The sequence below is a fragment of the Condylura cristata genome, unplaced genomic scaffold (assembly GCF_000260355.1).
Source record: "Condylura cristata isolate star-nosed mole 26May11 unplaced genomic scaffold, ConCri1.0 scaffold00036, whole genome shotgun sequence".
Lineage (NCBI taxonomy): Eukaryota > Metazoa > Chordata > Mammalia > Eulipotyphla > Talpidae > Condylura > Condylura cristata.
In genome coordinates, this window is record NW_004567137.1 from 9,398,108 (window position 1) to 9,416,862 (window position 18,755).

The 18,755-nt window shown below is 33.3% G+C and overlaps 1 protein-coding gene across 2 annotated transcripts in view; it reads right to left on the bottom strand.

The window, feature by feature from the left end:
* Nucleotides 1–11,041, bottom strand: part of PIK3C2G (phosphatidylinositol-4-phosphate 3-kinase, catalytic subunit type 2 gamma) — a 268,466-nt gene extending 257,425 nt beyond the window's left edge. For both annotated transcript variants that reach the window (XM_004693237.2, XM_012732811.1), the window contains exons 1-3: nucleotides 10,302–11,041; nucleotides 3,827–3,909; nucleotides 173–330 (exon numbers count right to left, since the gene is read on the bottom strand). In XM_004693237.2, coding sequence (XP_004693294.2) covers nucleotides 173–330; nucleotides 3,827–3,909; nucleotides 10,302–10,976 — 916 coding nt within the window. In that variant the 5' untranslated portion in view covers nucleotides 10,977–11,041. The remainder of the gene's footprint in view (nucleotides 1–172; nucleotides 331–3,826; nucleotides 3,910–10,301) is intronic.
* Nucleotides 11,042–18,755: the final 7,714 nt, after the last annotated feature.

Consider the following 18,755-nt stretch of genomic DNA (forward strand, 5'->3'; position numbering starts at 1 on the left):
CCATAAAACCCAACATTATTCCACCTGGGAGCACATTACATTTCGTCCTGAATCTGTGCCGTAAAATGTAATTCTTGGATGCTACAAAACACTGTACCATTCTAATGGCCTCCTAAATTTTAGTTTGACACCAAGTTCATGTAGATTTGTATTTATTTGTAAGGTTGCTTACCTTGTGGCATAAAATGAAGTACTTGTGTTGAATTATCAGTGAAAATATTTACATTAAGCTTAGTATTAGAGAAGAGCTGATGTGGAAATGCTGTAATAGTGCTCCAGATCTTCCCCGAATTGGTTTTAATGTCGGTTGCATGGTATGTTTCTCTTACTCTGAAAAATACATGTAACAAAAATACTTAGGACAAGGTCAGAAGAAACGTCATGCAGAGTTTTAATCTATTTGATTTAAAAACAGTTGAATTGTGGTGCAGTGCTGTTAGTTGGGGTAGATTTGTAAAAATTACAATTATACCAAAAACAATTTAAAGGACTTTTCCTTAGGCTCTGCAGAAACACCACTTTGGAAGCAATTAAAAACACATTGTCTTTATTAGAAATAAGAATTCACTCAGAAAATACTTCAGTGACTTTGCTTCTGAAACTTGAAACCTGCCCTTGGTTTTCTCTTGCTTTTCACTTTCTTAAGAGGAAAATTTCATCTTGATGGAAGGATTTTGGTAAAAATTCTCACATGAAATTAGTACATGCTTAGTATTGGTACATTCCTAACTGTCCATTTGCTTTATTTATTTATTTTTTTACTCATCATAAATGTTTACATTTCACATAATGTATCAAGCCTCGAAGTCATTTATATGTTATGGGCGATTCCTTCCATGAGTCAGAGAATTGCAAAACGGTTTATCTTTGGACTCAGGAGCTTGAGTTTGAATCCTGTCTCTTCCACTAGTAGCTTTATGATTAGAGGCAAGTTCAGTGACCAGCTTCTTTGGTTACAAACAGAGGATACATAACATCTATGCATTTATTGTGAAGCTTATAGGAGGAAAGGCATATAAAACACTTTTGTAGAGTATAAATCAGTATACATATGTATCACAATGTTGTCATATACTATAGTTCAATCCATATGTCCATGTTTTATGCTCACATGTAAAATGTATTATTTGCAACTAGATACTTTAAAAGCTTTTGAATATGAATATGAAATATTTTTATATTAATTAGGGAGGCATTAAACTGTGTCATGCTCTTCTGAAATATATAGATTTTGTGTATTGTATGAGTACATGTCACGTACTTGGCATTCCCTTTAATTCTTTGTGAACATTAAAGTTAGTACCAAAGTCATTTAAGTCAGTCATTTCTATCTACACCCATAAATTCTTTGGAAATAGCTCCTCGTTAAAGGGCCTGACAAAAGCACAAGTGTACATTCACTCAAAGGGAATCGCAGGCAACAGAGTCACTTTTTTTTTTTTTTTTAAATCTGGACCCCATTCCTATAGTTTCTAACTCAATAGATCTATGGCTGGTCACCTAAGTTAGATTGCTAGCAATTTCCGAGGTAACTTTCCTCTACTGCTGCTTCAGAACTGCAATTTAAAAACTACAACTCCAGATAAAGATATGGGGGCACGCTCCCTTGTGATACCATATAACAAAGGTCTAGACTTCATTTCTGAATTGAGGTACCTTGCAATTTGGCATTTGCCATATAATAATATACTACTAAGAGCATGCATGATTTGAGTTTCTACCATTTTAGGAAATTACATATAAAGTGTAAACTCATGACTTGTTCTTTCACATAACTTCGCTGACCATCTAGTGTGGAACAAAATCTTCTTTCATATGTTATGACATTTTATTATATTTTTTACAAAATTATGACCTATTTGGAAAATGTGAATTAAAGTGTACATTAAAACAAGAAACCAAATCCAACTGGAGAGCCTCTTTACAGAGTATACTGCAGAATTGCTAATGACATTTAGTCATGGTAATTTCAATAATAGGGGAAAAGGTGAGATTGAATACCTAAAGTATTCTGTCACTACTTTCTAGCCTTGGCTGTCAAATTCAATTTTATCTTTTTTTTTTTAATAATCTTGGACAGTGGCTAGCACTTAGTGGGTTTTTGGAAATACTTGTTGATAAGTAAATAGTGTACTTATGCACAAAGTATACATATATAAATTTATTAATTTTATAAATGTTTGTTAGTAGCAAAATTGAAAGTGAAGACAAGTGTTTGAATATAACTCATGCCTTTGTTTTACCACTTAAAAGTTTTTATTGATTATTTTATTTCTCGCAGTTGCTTTGAATGAAACCATTAAGAAAAAATCTATTTTAGAGTTTAAAAAAATATACCATGACCACTGACAAACCATTGCATACTATTTTTCATGACACTGCTTATCTTTACAAGACCATTTCACCTAAAAATAATAGTTTTTCAAAAGAGCTATGTAAGTAGCAATATGAAGTGCTTTCTCAGTGGAGTTGTGCTGAGTGGTGTTTGGTAGGCTAATTATCATCCTTAAAGAGTGGAAATCACCACATCTTAGGTTTAACGCATCAAGTTCCTTGCAATGCTTATCAATTTTTTACTGTTTTACTCTTGAATAAAATAATACTGATATTTTTAGAGCTCTTAGTTTAGGAATTTAAAGTGCATTTAAAATTTTCTTCTGTGAATAGGAGTTAAGAAACTATATACTGAATTTTTTCATGGATTTAATATGATTTGTTCCATATTTTCATGTGTTCTTCAGTTCTTCCAATATAGATATAAATTTTTAGGGCAGGGGCCTTGTTTTTTTGTTTGTTCTGTCTTTGAATTTTTTATACATGGTCAATTTATGAGGCATTCATGTAGTCTTTAAATTAATAATTCAAACCTTTAATCCCAAATGATTGTGGTTAGTAGGCTGCTACAGCTGATAAATAAGGCAGTGCTTATTTAAATATATATTTATTATATTTAAAATAAGACAAAAATGGGAAAAATCAAAAAATTATGGGTCATTAATTTCTTAATTAATGACTGAGTAACTTCATCAGTAGAAGAAATGGCTTTGTATAAATTTTTCTTGCTAATGAGAAATTGGACTTTTTAAAAAAAGCATGTACTTTATAAATTCATTTTTAGATTATAAAAATGGGGATAAGTAATGCTTTTTAAAGATTTATTTATGTCTGTATACAGAACTGGGGTACAAGCTAGAGGTGCAGTGAGAGGATACACTAGCGACAGAGTGGGGAGAAGAATAGGCAGATTTATTAAGTACACTGCTGAGGGGAGCAGTCAGCAGTCAGGAGAGGTCTGCCACACCATGTGGGTCTCCTCTAGGGCTGGGGATCAAACTTGCACTGAAGCAGCTGTGGCTTGCTTGCAGTGCTGTGCTTTATCCTGTTGCACCACCAGGGAGAGCCCAAGTAATGCTTTTTATAATATCCCCTAGAAATCAGTTTTGATCTCAATCATATTTCTGAATAGTATATCCCACATAGAAAGGATAAGTCTGTGATGATTTTGAACAGAGCCATTGGACTCTGTTTTGTTATTAAATGACACAATTCACTGAAAATTAAACTACTAAGAAATAGCAAGGCCAGGTCTGAAATAATGAACCATGCAAAATTTAAACACATTTCTGAGAGAAAAAAAAGTTTAATTTCATTATAGAAGCAAAATAACACTAGAAGCTGATTATGAATATATTGTCATAAATTTGTTTTTGCTATTTTCAAAGATATTTAATATTTTATGTGTAAAATTAACCAGCTCTTGTCATTAAAATAGGCCTGTTTATTTAGATGCAGAAATAGCAAAGTTTAATGAAATAGTAACACTCACTTTTTTACATTGTCACAGAAGGAGACCAGACTCTTACTACTGCCTTGAGGTACTTCGACTAGTTGAATGGAACACCCTATAAACTTTAAAATAAAAACAATTACATTAATATAGTTTGGTATGGAGTAAAGAAGAATACAGTTCTAAAATTTTCATTCTACTTTTTAAATGTTTAATGAATATTTATAGAAAAAAACATAATTCAGTTGTGAAAAATGTCTGTCAACTGTTATATTAATACCACAATCAAGATACAGAGCATGTCTGTCTCTTCAGAATTGGCCCCCACATCTCTTCCTTGTTACCCTGTATAACTGTGAGAACCTGTATTATTACTGTTAATCAGATTCCTATCCCTGTAGATTAGGTGCAAGTGTTGGTCTTAAAGGATATTTAAAAGTTTATGTTTTCTATCTTAAAGGATATTTAAAAGTTTATGTTTTCACATTTTGTTAGTTCATTTATTCTTGAAATTTAGTAGTAATCTAAGTCATGAATATACCAGTTTGTTTCATCTTCCTATTGATGTTTTTAAGTTTTAGGTATTTGATAAGGAAGTTTTTAAGTTTTACATACAAATATTTTTATGGATATGTGATTCATTTCTACAGAAAGAATCCTGTCAGGGTAGTAGTGCAGTTAACTTTAAAATATATATATATATATATATATATATATTTTTTGCTGTATGTATTTTGAAGCTGTTGCTAGGTACATACATATTTAAGTTTATTATATCTTCCCCCTCACTTACATTTTTATGTATGTGATCCTTTCTCTTTTTGTAACAATACTTTCTTTAACAATATATGTATATTTATGAATAATTAATCTCATCAACTGTAATTGTGCCAATTGAATATTAGGTCTTTTTTCTTGTACTTTCAACTTACTATGTCTTTGTTTCCTAAGTTTGTCTGTCACAGATAGTAAAGACTTCACTTTATGTCATTTTTCCTTTTACTTGAAAAATTTAGTGTATATTTGATATATTTATTTGATTTAAGATTATTCACATTTGTATGTTTCATTTTGTTGTTTTAGTTCTACTTCCCTACCCTTTTTGGTTTGATTTCATTTTATTTCTGTTTACTTTTTTCTTTTTCCTTCTTTGTATTTTTCAATGGTTATATTAACTTTAAGCTATGCATCCTTAATGTATTACACTTTATGTAAAGTTGATACTGCCCCACTGCATTTAAAAATATAAGAGTTTACAATTGCAAAGTAATGTTTTCTTTTTTCTTTTGTCATATTATATATACAGGAAATCTCATGATAAGTGCTGCTTTTGCTTTAAGCAATCAGCTGTCTTTCAAAAAATATTTATGATGAAACAGTATTACTTATTTACAAATATCCATACCATTTGTACTATTCTTCATTCCCCCCTAGATTCCAGATGGTATCATTTTCCTCGTAGCTAAAAGCACTTTGGTATTTCTTGTGTGCATGTTAGGTATTTTCTCTTATCATTTGTTTATATGGTCATCTGTATATATCCTCTTACATTTTGAAGCATATACTCAGTAACTATAGAAATATAGGTCCTTCCTCATGGGTTTAACATACATCTGTAGGACACTGTATCGTAAAAATCCAAGTACACATTTGTTTTTTCAAGTACACCAAAATCATTTTCCAAAATCAATTACAAACTGGGCAACAAGACAAAAAATCAAAAGTTACGTTAAGGTCAAAATCATTCCAACTATCCTTTCTGATCATAAAGGCATCAAACTAGAAATAAACCATGAAAAGAAAACAAACAATCCTCTCACTTCATGGCCATTGAAAACACAGTACTGGAAGACCATTGGATTAAAGAGGTGATCAAACAAGAAATTGAAAAATACTTTGAGTCAAAGACAAGGAGGACACCACTTTCCAGAATGTACGGGTCACAACAAAAGCAGTAATAAGTGGAAAGTATATAAGAATACAGACTCGCATCAAGAAAGAAGAGAGAACACAAAGAAACAACGTAATCTCCCATCTCAAAGAGCTAGAAAAAGAATAACAACAAAATCAACAACTAGTAGAAAAAGGAATTAATAAAAATAAAAGCAGAAATAAATTAAATAGAATTTTTTTAAAAATCAGGTGATCACGAATACAAAAGCTGTTTAAAAAAAAAATAAAATTGACAAACCTCTAGCCAGCTCATGAATAAAAACTGGAGTAAACAGAAATTAATAGGATCTTAAACAAAAGAGGAGGAATTACAACTCAGTAGGTATCAAAAGAATAGTCCTTCCCTGGTGGCACAATGGGTTAGGACGTAGCACTGTAAGCTAGCCACAGCTGCTTCATTGTGAGTTTGAACCCTGGCCCTGGAGGTGATCCACATGGTACGACAGACCTCTCCTCTCTTGCCTGCTGCTCCCCTCAGCTGTGTACTTCATCAGTCTGCCTGTTCTGCTCCCCACTCTGGTGAATTCTCTTACCACACCTGCATCTCTGGCCTGTACCCAAGTTCTGTATGCATAATAAATCTTTTTTTTAAAAAAGAAAGTAATCAGGCCCTCCCTGGTGGCGCAGCAGGTTAAAGCACAGCACTAAGAAGCTAAAGCCACTTCCGCATGAGTTCAATTCCCGTCTGCCCCGGTGACCACATGGCGTGGCAGACCTCTCCTGGCCCGCCCGCTGCTTCCCTTAGCAGTGTACTTCCTCGATCTGCCTGTTCTGCTCCCCACTCTGTCCCTGGTGAATCCTCTCACCCTCTGCATCTCTGGCCTGTACCCAGTTCTGTATGAATAAATAAATCAATCTTTAAAAAAAAAAAAAGGAAAGAAAAGCAAGTAATCAAAAAAATAATCAGATTACTATAAACATTTGTATACAAACAAGTTCAACAATTTGGAAGATGGACAAATTTCTAGAATGATACAGTCATCGAAAGCTAGATAAAGAAGAAATAGAACACCTAAACAAGCCAATTACAAGCAGTGAAACTGTAACATTAATCAAACCCTCCCCCAAAACAAAAGCCCAAGACTAGACCGCTTCAGAAATAAATTCTACCAAACATTCAGAAATGAACTAGTACCTGTCCTACTCAAACTTTTTACAAAATTTGAGGAAGAAATACTACCAAATACGTTCTATGAAGCTAACATTACACTAATACTAAAGCCAAAGACAACACAGAAAAGAAAACTACAGGTCATTCTCCCTAATTAGCATCAATGCAACAATCTACAATAAAACCCTTGGCAAAAGAATCCAATAATATATCAAAAGGATAATACATCACAGTCCCGTGAGATTTATTCCAGAGGCACAAAGATAGTGCAGTATGCAAAAATCAATTAATGTAATCCAAAACATCAACAACAAAAAAACTAAAAACCGTATGATTGTATCAATAGATGTTGAGAAAGCATTTGACAGAGTTCAATATCCATTTGTAATGAATGTCCTCAAAATTCTTCAGAAAAAAGGAATATACTTTAACATGATAAAAGCCAAATAAGGGCCCTCCCTGGTGGTGCAGTGGGTTAAAGCACAGCACTAAGAAACTAAAACCACTTCCACATGAGTTCGATCCCCGCCTGCCTGGGAGGAGATCCACATGGCGTGGCAGACCTCTCCTGACCTGCCCGCCGCTCCCCTCAGCAGTGTACTTCGTGGATCTGCCTGTTCTGCTCCCCGCTCTGGCTCTGGTGAATCCTCTCACCCTCCACATCTCTGGCCTGTACCCCAATTATGTATGAATAAATAAATCTTTAAAAAAAAAAGCCAAATAAGACAAACCCATAGCCAATATTATTCTCAATGATGAAAAGCTGAATGCTTTTCCTTTAAGATCAGGAACAAGATGAGAATGTCCACTCTCACCATTGTTTGACAATATAAAACTGGAAGTCCTTTCTAGAGCAATAAGCTGAGAGAAAGACATACAAAGAACCCAAACAGAGAAAGAAGAAATAAAACTATCACTGTTTTATATGATAATATACATAGAGAACTCCAAAAACTCCACAGAAAACACTAGTCAAAATAATTAGCCCATTTAGTAAAGGAGCAGGATACATAATCCGCACACAGAAAATCAGTGGCCTTCTTATATGCAATCAATCTAAAGAAGACTAAATGAAGAAAACCATCTCTTTTATAATTGAACTAGAAAAAAATCAAATCCTTGGAAATAAACCTAACAGAACAGGTGAAGGACCCTATACAAAGAAAATTATAACACTATTAAAAGAAATAGAAGACACAAAGAAATGGGAAAATATCCCCTGCTCATGGGTTGGAAGAATTAGCATTATTTACATGGCCATCCTACCAAAAGCACTGTACAGATTCCATGCCAGTCCTGCTAGCATTTCAAAAATTGTCCATAGTCCATAGATTAGGCTCTTTGTCTCATAAGTTTTTGAGTCCCTGATCACCTTTTATACCCTTTTTAAAAATTACAAATCTTATTTTTAATTTAAATTTATTTTCTTACATCATAGTTCATTTTTATATAACATTGAATTTTTCCCTCAAGTATTTCCCATATACCTTTTATTTTATTGATTTTAAGTATACCCAGCTATTTTTTTCATTGTAGATATTTTTTCCCAGTGCTAAAATTTTCATTTATGCTTTTTATAGTTTCTAATTTCCTCTGGAAATCTTTCATTGTTCTACTAATTTTTTCATCATTTCCTTTATCTACTTGAATAAACCATCTTCAAGTCTTTACCTGTTAATTCCATGATTCCAGAGTTTCTATTGACTGGCTTATTTTCTTTGATTTGGAAAAAGTTTCCTGCTTCTTTGTACATCTGTGCATTTATTGCATAGTGGATATTGTAGATGACACACGATCTTACTGTCTATTTTTATAGTTACTGTCTAGCAGGTAATTAAAGTCATTTTGGTATTGCCACTTGATATATTATGTTTTCTTAGGCCACATTTATCTGGTAGGTGTAGCATTTACTTTAGAGCATTTTTTTCCCCTTACTTTTAAAAAACAGCTCTGTGGACTCTTTAGGTGAATGCCTGAGATAACCAGCTCACTGTCTTCTCTAGCTATGAAAGAACTTCTATATTGCGTAACTTCTATTTGTGTGTAGTAAACACACTTACTTGGTTAAAAATCTGCAGTAAATCTCCTGTAGATTTCTGACCTTACTTAGTACATAGCTTCTTTGGTACTCTGTCCTTCAAATTACAGCTTCTTCTCTACACTAATTGTAGGCTCTAGCTCTTCCATTTTGTGATACCTCTGCTCAAGCTGGGCTGCTCTGGCCTGCCTAGCAATCAGAAGGTGCCCTCAGGAAGAAACCAATTGATCAAGGACCAGTTTCTTTTCACTCAAGGCCCAGAGTTCTGTACTCACTGTTTTACTGCCTGAAATTATTTCCATTGGTAGGGGAAGTTTGGTATTTGTTTTACTGTCAGGATTGGGAGTAGGTGACTAAAACTGTTTGACTTATAATTCAGCTGTTTTAGGCATCACCCTCTATGCAAGTGCAGCCGAGAGAATTAGCTGCTTTTTCTCCAGTGTACTTTTACTATCTATTTTTTCCTGTGCTGCCATTCATTGCTAGTTCATTTGAGTGATATAGTTTTTCTGAAATTAGGTGTCATGTTTAGTCTTTTTTGGTATCCATTATGCCTGATGTATCATGTATATTTTAAAGATATGATAAATAGTTATGAATAAATGATGAATGATTTTGTCTCACCCAGTAAATTGTGGTTGCAATAACTTATTCATCTTTCTGTTTACTTCTGGTTTCACTTTTGTCTAGACTCAGAGTAAGCAGAGAAATATTCAAATTTTATACCAGAAAGGTCTGTGTTACTGAAAGATTTGGTAAACTAAGATATCATTGGGATAAATAACACAATGATTAATTAATTTCTTACTCTTGGAATAATCCCAGTGAAAGTTGGCTGCCAACAGTATAATTTAGTATTCTCTGGAAAAAAGAACATTTTCTTTTTAATAGAGATATAAATTGATTTATAAATTGATTTAAATCATGAAAGTGTGCTCAAAAGATAAATGTAATTAACTGTTTTTTTGTATGTACATAACAGTAAGAATAGATAGCTGCATCAGCTAAACCTCTCTATATTTTTATCAAACTATAAATACTGTAATGTTAAAATATTATAATTATGATCAGAGGGGTCATAATTAATTTTAAGATTTAATTTAAAGATGAATTTAGATGTTGCCAAGGACTTTTTCTAAAGTACTTGACTTTGAGAACTTTGCTACTTAGGAATAAATAAAAAGATATAATTTTAAAATCACCTTCTTTAAAAAATGTACAAATTTCAGTTCAATTTCTTTGGAAGAAATTATAGAATCAGAAACTTGTAATTTGTAAAAAGCTATTTTTACTAAAAGTGGCATTAGTACATTTCCCTGTTTCGGGTTAAATATCCTCATTACCAAATTACTTGAACACATTATTAAATGTTTTATAAGATTCATATTTTCAGGTTGACATATGACACATACCTCTGCATTATATGGCTCTATGCTTTCCCATGTCCTGGGTAACAGAGAACCTTTAGAGCACATCACAGAAGATTCCACTGTGTTTTTCCTTCCACTACTTGTCTTGTCTTCTTTTGGCATGAAGTCAACAGAGAAGGGTGGATATATAGAAGGAATGCTACTTTCAAATCCTATATGGTAGTTATGATTTTCATTTTCCTGTTCTCTCTGTGAGATAATTTTTTTCAAACTAATGGATGATGGAGCTAAAAGGTTGAATCTGTAATCTTCAGCACTGTGACGCCTTCCTGTGGGATTTCTCCAACAGCTTTCTTTATTCATGCTTTGGGTATTTGGTAGCACAGAAGGCCTAAAACCAATTACAGGTGTTTTCCTAATTTGGTGACAGGAGACTTCTGGGCTTATTGAAGTGAATTCATTCGTAGCTGTTTGGTGTATTTCACCTAGTGAATGTCCTTTTGAGTCCTGTCTTGGCGATCTGGACACAAAAAAGATGTTTTCTTCAGTTTCATTCTTATAAAATGGAATTGTACTACTGACCTCATGTGCTAGTTGTTCAAAACCAAGACTGATTTGGCTAGGAAAAAGGAGTTGATTTGCAGAGTGAAATTCTTGATAGTCATGCTGTTCATGTGATTCATTGGGATTTAGATCTCCTTTCCAACAATGTGCCATTTTTTATGTAACTGAAAGGACTGACTGCTTTAGGTAACTCCTTAATGATATGAAAAAGAATAGGAATTTTCCTAGGGGAAAAAACATAAAAGGAAGCAAAAATTACTTGATTGATTAGAAATAAATGTTGGTCAGAAAAATGTAATGAATAAACATAAACAATTATTTTCAAGATAGTCTTTCCCAAATGAAGTAATTCCTTGGGTAATATGAAACTTTGTTACGGCTTATAATATTAATGTCTGAAGGCAAGTATTATTTCAGATAGATTCATGGAACTTCTGTGATAGAAAAATAAATGTCCCTCAATTATGACAGTTCTATGAATCTATGTGAAGTCATTATTTCCTTCTGAACTTCTTTCCTACTGCAGATTTACTGATAAGTTTACTAATAAGTTTATCAAACTAATAATCTTATTAAACTAATAAAATTATTAAAGTTTACTAGTAAGTTTACAAGTGAGCTTCTTTCCACTTATACATATGCTTTATATATACAAATATATATACATATACACAAAATATATATGGATGTGTGTGTATTCCAAAGTACCTATAGTACTTTGCTTCATTTAGAGTTATTACTCATTTCTATTTACTGCACAGATGATTTAATCATTTTCAAGATATTACAACTAATTATAAGAAAATGAAATTGACAAGTATTGGATCTCTTTTGTGATTTTCAATCTCCTTATTGAAATAGAATTGCATTGCATAACATGATAAGTTTCTGGTATTCACTACTGGAAGTCAGTAAGAATCAACTTAATAAATATACTGAGATTCACTGTTAAAAGTCTAGATCACTATGCCCCTTTTTACATTCTTCTTCACTGTTACCTTCTGGCAGCCATGATTGGTTTTATAGTACAAAAAATATTAACTTATCAGTTTATTTTCTCTGTTATACTACATATATGTAAAGTTATATGGTTTTGCTCATTCTCTGCCTTATTAAATCTCTTAATATGTTTATGGTAAAGACAAAAAATGTAAGATAATTTTGGTGATGCATAATTATGAAATATAATTTTTTATTAATTTGCTTTTCAATGGCAATTGCTTTTTGTTGTGTTACAATTAGTGATTTACTTAGTTTAATTCTTAAAATTACCTAAGAAATAAGTGAATAGATTATACTTCACTCAAGAAATTGAAATGAAAGAAAAATATACTGGCTCAATTCAGTCAGTAAATTGAGCTAACTAATTTGGGAGAGATTTTCAAGAGATGTAAATAAATATTTTTAGAATAAAATGTTAATCAGAAAATAAATTTATTAATTACTGTCTAACTTGTAAGTCTTGTGGATACATCATTATCTAGCCAGAACCCCCATTTTAGGAAAGCCATTTTTTTTTTTCCAGCTTCATGTTAGTAGTAAATACTATGTTTCATTAAGGCAAATTATAATCCCTAACCATGTCTGTAATGGAATGCAAAATTTGTCAGCAGATGTGACTTTAATGCTGATAACTACAGTTAATATCTCTTGTCAGCCTTCATTACCCTGTCCTACTCTGTCTAATCTTTAGTACAGGTTTTTTTTTTTTTTTTTTTGTATATTAAAGTAACTTTTACAACATTTTGGCTTCAAAATAACTGATTTTTTTTTAAATATTCTTTAATTTTTGTAGTGTTGTAAGGGAGTCTTTAAGGTTCTGGTGGTCTGATGATAAAACCAGTTTTTTAGACAGTGCCCCTTTGTTGTTGATAATAGTAGTAGTAGTAACAGCAGCTGTAATTATACCTAATGGTGGAACACTCTGTGTTGCTTACATGTATTAACATATTTTTTCTTACCTCAACCTGTAATATTATCATCCCACTTAACAAATGAGTAAACTAAGGCACAGAAAGGAAAATCAGTATACTTAATCTCTTAGAGTTTGTGTTCACATGGCGACCAGGTCCTACAAATAAGACATCTAGAGTGAAGCTTAAAGAATTTGGCATTGCAACATAGCATTGACTCAACTCAAACTATCTACAGTGAAAAGAATTGGGAACTTTTACATTTTTATTACTAACTTTTTTTTTTTTTAAGATTTATTTATTTATTGTGCGTACAGAACTGGGGTACAGGCCAGAGGCTCAGGGGCGGTGAGAGGCTTCACCAGAGACAGAGTGGGGAGCAGAACAGGCAGATCGACAAAGTACACTGCTGAGGGGAGCAGCTGGCGGGTCAGGAGAGGTCTGCCACGCCATGTGGTCACCTCCGGAGCAGGCGGGAATCGAACTCATGCAGAAGCGGCTTTAGATTCTCAGTGCTGTGCTTTAACCTGCTGTGCCACCAGGGAGGGCCTACTAACATTTTTTAAAAGCATTTCTTATAGTACTAAAATTTGAACTGGATTAGAAGCCTGTCTGGGAAATCTCATTATCAGGATATAAAGGAGAATGAGACATACTTACTCATATTGAAAATATAATAAAAGCAAAAACCTCCTCCAGAACTTTTTTTATAATATTAAATTTAGTGATGCAAAGGAATTTCTAATAAATTTAAATATCTTTACAATCATAATCTAGAAACTAGATTATTTCTTATAAACAAATATTACTTTGTGCTGACAAATGCTGCATTTTACATTATGAGTAGTGCATAACAAATCAAACCAAATGTAATAGACTTCACTAGAACTGTACAGATTAACAACAATTATGACACAATTGAGGAAGCAGAACTATTGGTTCTTAAGTAAAACTGAAGAATTTTACAAAATTTGTGTGTGTCAGGTAGATAAACCCTTCCAGCTTCCCCCAACCCCACATCCCTACCTCTCCAATATTCCTCTCTCTTAATTCCTGAATTTGTGAATAGGTTACGTGAAAAATAGGAATTGATGTTGCAAAGGAATTGCCTTTGTAATAAACTGACCTGAAATAGTAAGATTATATGAGGGGATTGAGTATAATTACAAGGAAAAGGAGGTGCAAATGAAGGTCAGAATTGTATGATTTGAGGGACTTATCCCTCTTTTGCTACTGTGAAGATAGAGAAAGGGGGCCATGAACTAAGGAATGCAGGCAGCATTTTGACACTGGAAAAAGCAATTGGACAGATTTTCCCCCAATGAGGAAATGAATTTTATAGAATCTTGATTGTTAACACAGTGAAATCCATGTGGTATTTCAAAATTACAGAACTGTGTGATAATAAATCTGTGTTGCTTTATTTAAGTTTGTTATAATTTGTGACAGTAGCAATAGGTAATGAATACAATATGCTAAATGAAAACTGTTTCCTAAATTGATTGGAAAAGCAGAGTCTAGAAATACAGCAAATCACACAAAGACAGTCTTCTATTCTTTGTTGTTAAAATCAACTAAATTTCAATGGAGATTTTAAATGGTATTAGCAATGACAACTTTTATATACTGCAGTTGCTTATAACCTTCTCTTCATTCAATTTTGAATAACCAATATTTTGAGGATTAATTATTTATCTAGCCTCAAAAAGACACTACAAAATTCAGTTACCTTTCAAAGAAAAGGTGGTCTCTGCCATTTCAAAATGGCCTCTTCCATTTTCAGGTCTATAAAGGTGCAAATGTCATTCACATTTTTCTAGCATTTAAAACAACATATTTTTGTTTTACAAGAGAACAAAAAAATGAGAACCTTCCTGAAAATGTCTCTTCTGATCCAGGAAGTCCAGACCAGGGCTTTTCTGTTAGCACAAGGTGTTAAGTCTCAGCACTATGAAGCTATAGGCAGCCACTGCAATATGAGTTTGATCCCCAGCTAGGGAGGTGACTCAGCATAGCAGACCTCTCATGCGTCATCTGCTGCTCCCCTCAGCTGTGTATTTCAGTCAGTCCACCTGTTTTGCTCCCTAGTCTGTCCCCACTCCTCACCCTTTTCATCCGTATTCCTGATACCTCTGGCCTATACCCTAGTTCTTGTATACATAAGTAATTAAACTATGAAATTGAGGGAAAAGGATCTTTAGTTCATGTAACACATTTCTGAAGTTAAAAATATAGTTTCTAAAGTACGTTGTGTATGTACATATATATATATATGTCATAGTAGATAAAGACTATGTCAATAGAAGATATGCATAGTTGAGAGAGGCTAAGCCATCTGTACTTTGGGTAAGGTGGAGGGATAGTCTATTACTAGCTATGGCAACTCATCTGGTTCCAAGGAACACTGAGCTGGAAGGATGGTCTGAAAGTCCCATCTCTCTTCATCTGTTGAATCAGTTGTATATATCATGTAGCCATAAACATAGACACTCATGTTTTAGGCAGACAAAAGTCTAACCTTTCTCAGCTCGGATGTCTGTAAGAATACAAAGAAGATCGGAATATATGTTTTTTCCACCTATAATTTGGAATTGAGTATAAGTATATGAATTTTCATTAACTCTGAAAACAAGAGGTGCTTGGGAAAACTTAGATTTCCAATCTTTATCAGGTAACTTTCTATATGAATAATTGCTGTTTTCTTAATCATCCTTTAGAAGTCTCACTTCCCTTTAAATTACTTGAAGTTTCTTGTATGAAAAACATGAAGTTCTCACTTATTTTTGAGAGATGTTGACTTGAATAAACCAGTTCATTTATTCATAAATTTATTCATTTGCACACTTATTTATTCAGTACCTGTTTTTTAAGTGTATTGTGTCAAGCACTGGGCTTTCAGTGTTAAGTCACAGTACTTGCCCTTCAGTAGCTCACAGACATAAATTTATGATACAGTACAATATGAGAATTAGCTTGATATGTGCAGTCCCCACTTTGTTTGAGGTAATTTCATGTAGAACACTGTTAAGTTTATTTGCATTAGCAAAAAGGGAAGTAAAATTCATGTAGAACATATTTAATGTTTGCATAGTTGGTTTGTTTCTGTTTATATAATGGATCAAAGATAATTGTATGGCGTGCTGGTTATTGAGATCTGTTTTAAGGTGTGTTTTGATTGCTCAACATGATGTATCAGTTAAATCAGTACATCTTCATTTTCTGAATGTGTTTTAGGACTAGTAAAGTGAAAAGTCAGCCTGCAGCTCAAATGTAATTTAGGGGGAAATGATGTAGTGGAAATGAAGTCTTTTAGGATTGGATATGGACGGACAGTTGGAGAATTTGATGGTAAACTGACCCAATCTAGAAAGCCCTTGAAATATGGCTCTTCGTTGGGCTCAATAAATACAGCTTAGTGGTATTTAGAAAGGACCAAGATTATTACTCCCATTGTCATTCAAATCTATCCTTAGAAAAACACCAGAATTCCATTAGAATTTCTCAGTAATTGAAGCTGTTGCATCTACTGTTTGCTTCCTATAAACAATATATAAATTATCATATCCTGTTTGAATATGCTATTGGGTCTTATATTATTGGGAAGTCTAGTAGTTTTCCAGAAATAGTTGGGAAGAGAAAGATGAGGTCCTTAAATTATTTTATTGATAGAGGTAACTAATTTTACAAAGTTGAGAAAAATAAGAGAAGGAATATAAGAGTAGGACAAAGATAAAAGAAAATATGGACTAAGAAGAAAAAGGTGAAGACATGAAAAGACTCTATATAAATAAAGTACTAGCTGTTCAAATCATAGCAATTATTTAACCACAGGTACTTTTTTCTTTTTTAATTAATGATATACTGTTGTTTTGCACCCTTCTTAATATATTGTCAATTTAGGATTTCTTTCTTCAGGTGTGGTCACTGTAGCTGTACCTCCTCCAAAGCATCTCATAATCCTCCATCATAGTCCATTGTGTTCTTTCCCTGTTCCTCTGTTTTTATCCCTCCTTAAGCACAAGGGAACTATTATCAGGTACTTGGATAGACAGAAGAAAATGTAGTTATATGTCCAAGATATTAAAAGAAAAAAACACGAGCCAAGAGTATATATTCATATAAAGTGACATCCAAGTTAAGTTCTTCAAACTGTCAAACTACACAATGCCTTAAATACTATTGTTCTTCTAGATTACTCACTAATAAATTGGATTCAGGTAATCAAAATGACAGATACATCAACATAAAAACTATTGGTGAGCATCACATACATACATATTTTATTAGTGAACCCAAATAAGGGTACGAAAGACAACTTAATATGGTGTCTGCACTGATAACTTAAGCAGGTCAAGTTCAGATTTAATGCTGGGTTGAAGAGAATGCACTATAAGGCAGTGGCAACCTGGGAGAATGTTGGCCTTCTATCCTGTTCCTTGGTTTGTAGGGCATGGCAGAAAAATAGTTTCCACAGGAGAGCTACACTTCCTTTCTGGAAAATGAAGTGAACAGGGCAAAAGAAACCAGTGACAAGGTGCATAAAAAGCTTAACTGGGAAAAGACCATCCTCTATATTAGAATTTTAAAATTTTATATTTGGGATTTCCACCTGTCCTTTGAGGGGACATGGTAAATAATCAATCAATATAGTCCTAGTGCTTAAAATCCTTTATTTTTAACTTAAATTCATATTTTAAAGACTTTAAAAATTATTTTTAAAAATTATTTATGCATACAGGGACTCATATGTAGGCCAGATGTACAGAGGATGAGAAGATTCATCAGCGACAATGGGGAGCAGAACAGGTAGATCAATTGAAACACATTGTTGAGGGGAACAATGGGTCACGCAGGAGAGATCTGCTGTGCCATGTGGGTCACTTCCCTGCCCAGGGATTCAACTTGTGCTGCAGTGGCTGTGGGTAAATTCAGAGTGTGTGACTTAAGCTCTTGTGCCCACAGGGAATTCCCTTATGGGATTTTTTAAATAATAGGAAATGTTTGTATATTTCCAGTAACATGTTTGACCATGTCAGGGTTTTGTTTTTGGAATTAAGATGGCTCCCTAAAAGGATTTCTGTTAATGAAATATACCTTTTCAGGATGAACAGCTAGGACTACAAAAAAATTAAACAGCTTTTGTACAACAAAAGAAATATCAACCAAAATAAAGAGACACCCCACTGATTGGGAGAAAATTTTTGCATACAATACTAATGGTAAGGGACTGAACACAAAGATCCACAAACCTGAAGAAACTCAGCAAAAACAAATTGAAAAACCCCGCCTAAAAATGGACTTGTAATCAGGGGGATGCAAATCAAAACCACAGTGAGATACTATCTCATACCAGTGAGAATTTTTGAAAAAACAAAAATAGCAACAGCACATGCTGATGAGGATGTGGGAAAAAAAGGAACTCCACTACACTGCTGGTGGGCATAGAGAATGGCCCAACCACTATGGAAAGCTGTTTGGAGGTTCCTCAAACTGTTAAAAATGGAGCTTCCTTCCATATGACCCAATTTTACTCCTATCTATTTACCCATAGGAGACAAAAATGTTAATTCAAAAGGACACCTGCACCCCCATGTTTATTGCAGTTCTATTTATAATAGGTAAGCTGTAAAAGCAACACAACTGCCCCAAAATAGATGACTTTATCAAGAAGATGTGGTATATATGCACAGTAGAACCTTACCAGTCAAAAAAAAAAAAAAAAAAAAAAATAAACTCATGCCATTCACAGAAACATGAATGGAACTGGGATCATGTTCAGTGAAGTAAGCCAGAAGAACCAGAAAAATACTGTATGGTTTCACTCTTACAAGTAATGTTGTAGATCCAAATAAGGGATCAAGTTAAATAAAAGGAATTATAAGAAAGTAAATATCAAAATAAACAGGCAACTATAAGCCAGAGACATGCTATCCAAGATTAAAATTTGCATTAATGTAAAATGTTCAGTCTACAGTGGCTATGCATTTCGTTTGCTGCATCTGGGAATGTGAGATAAGAA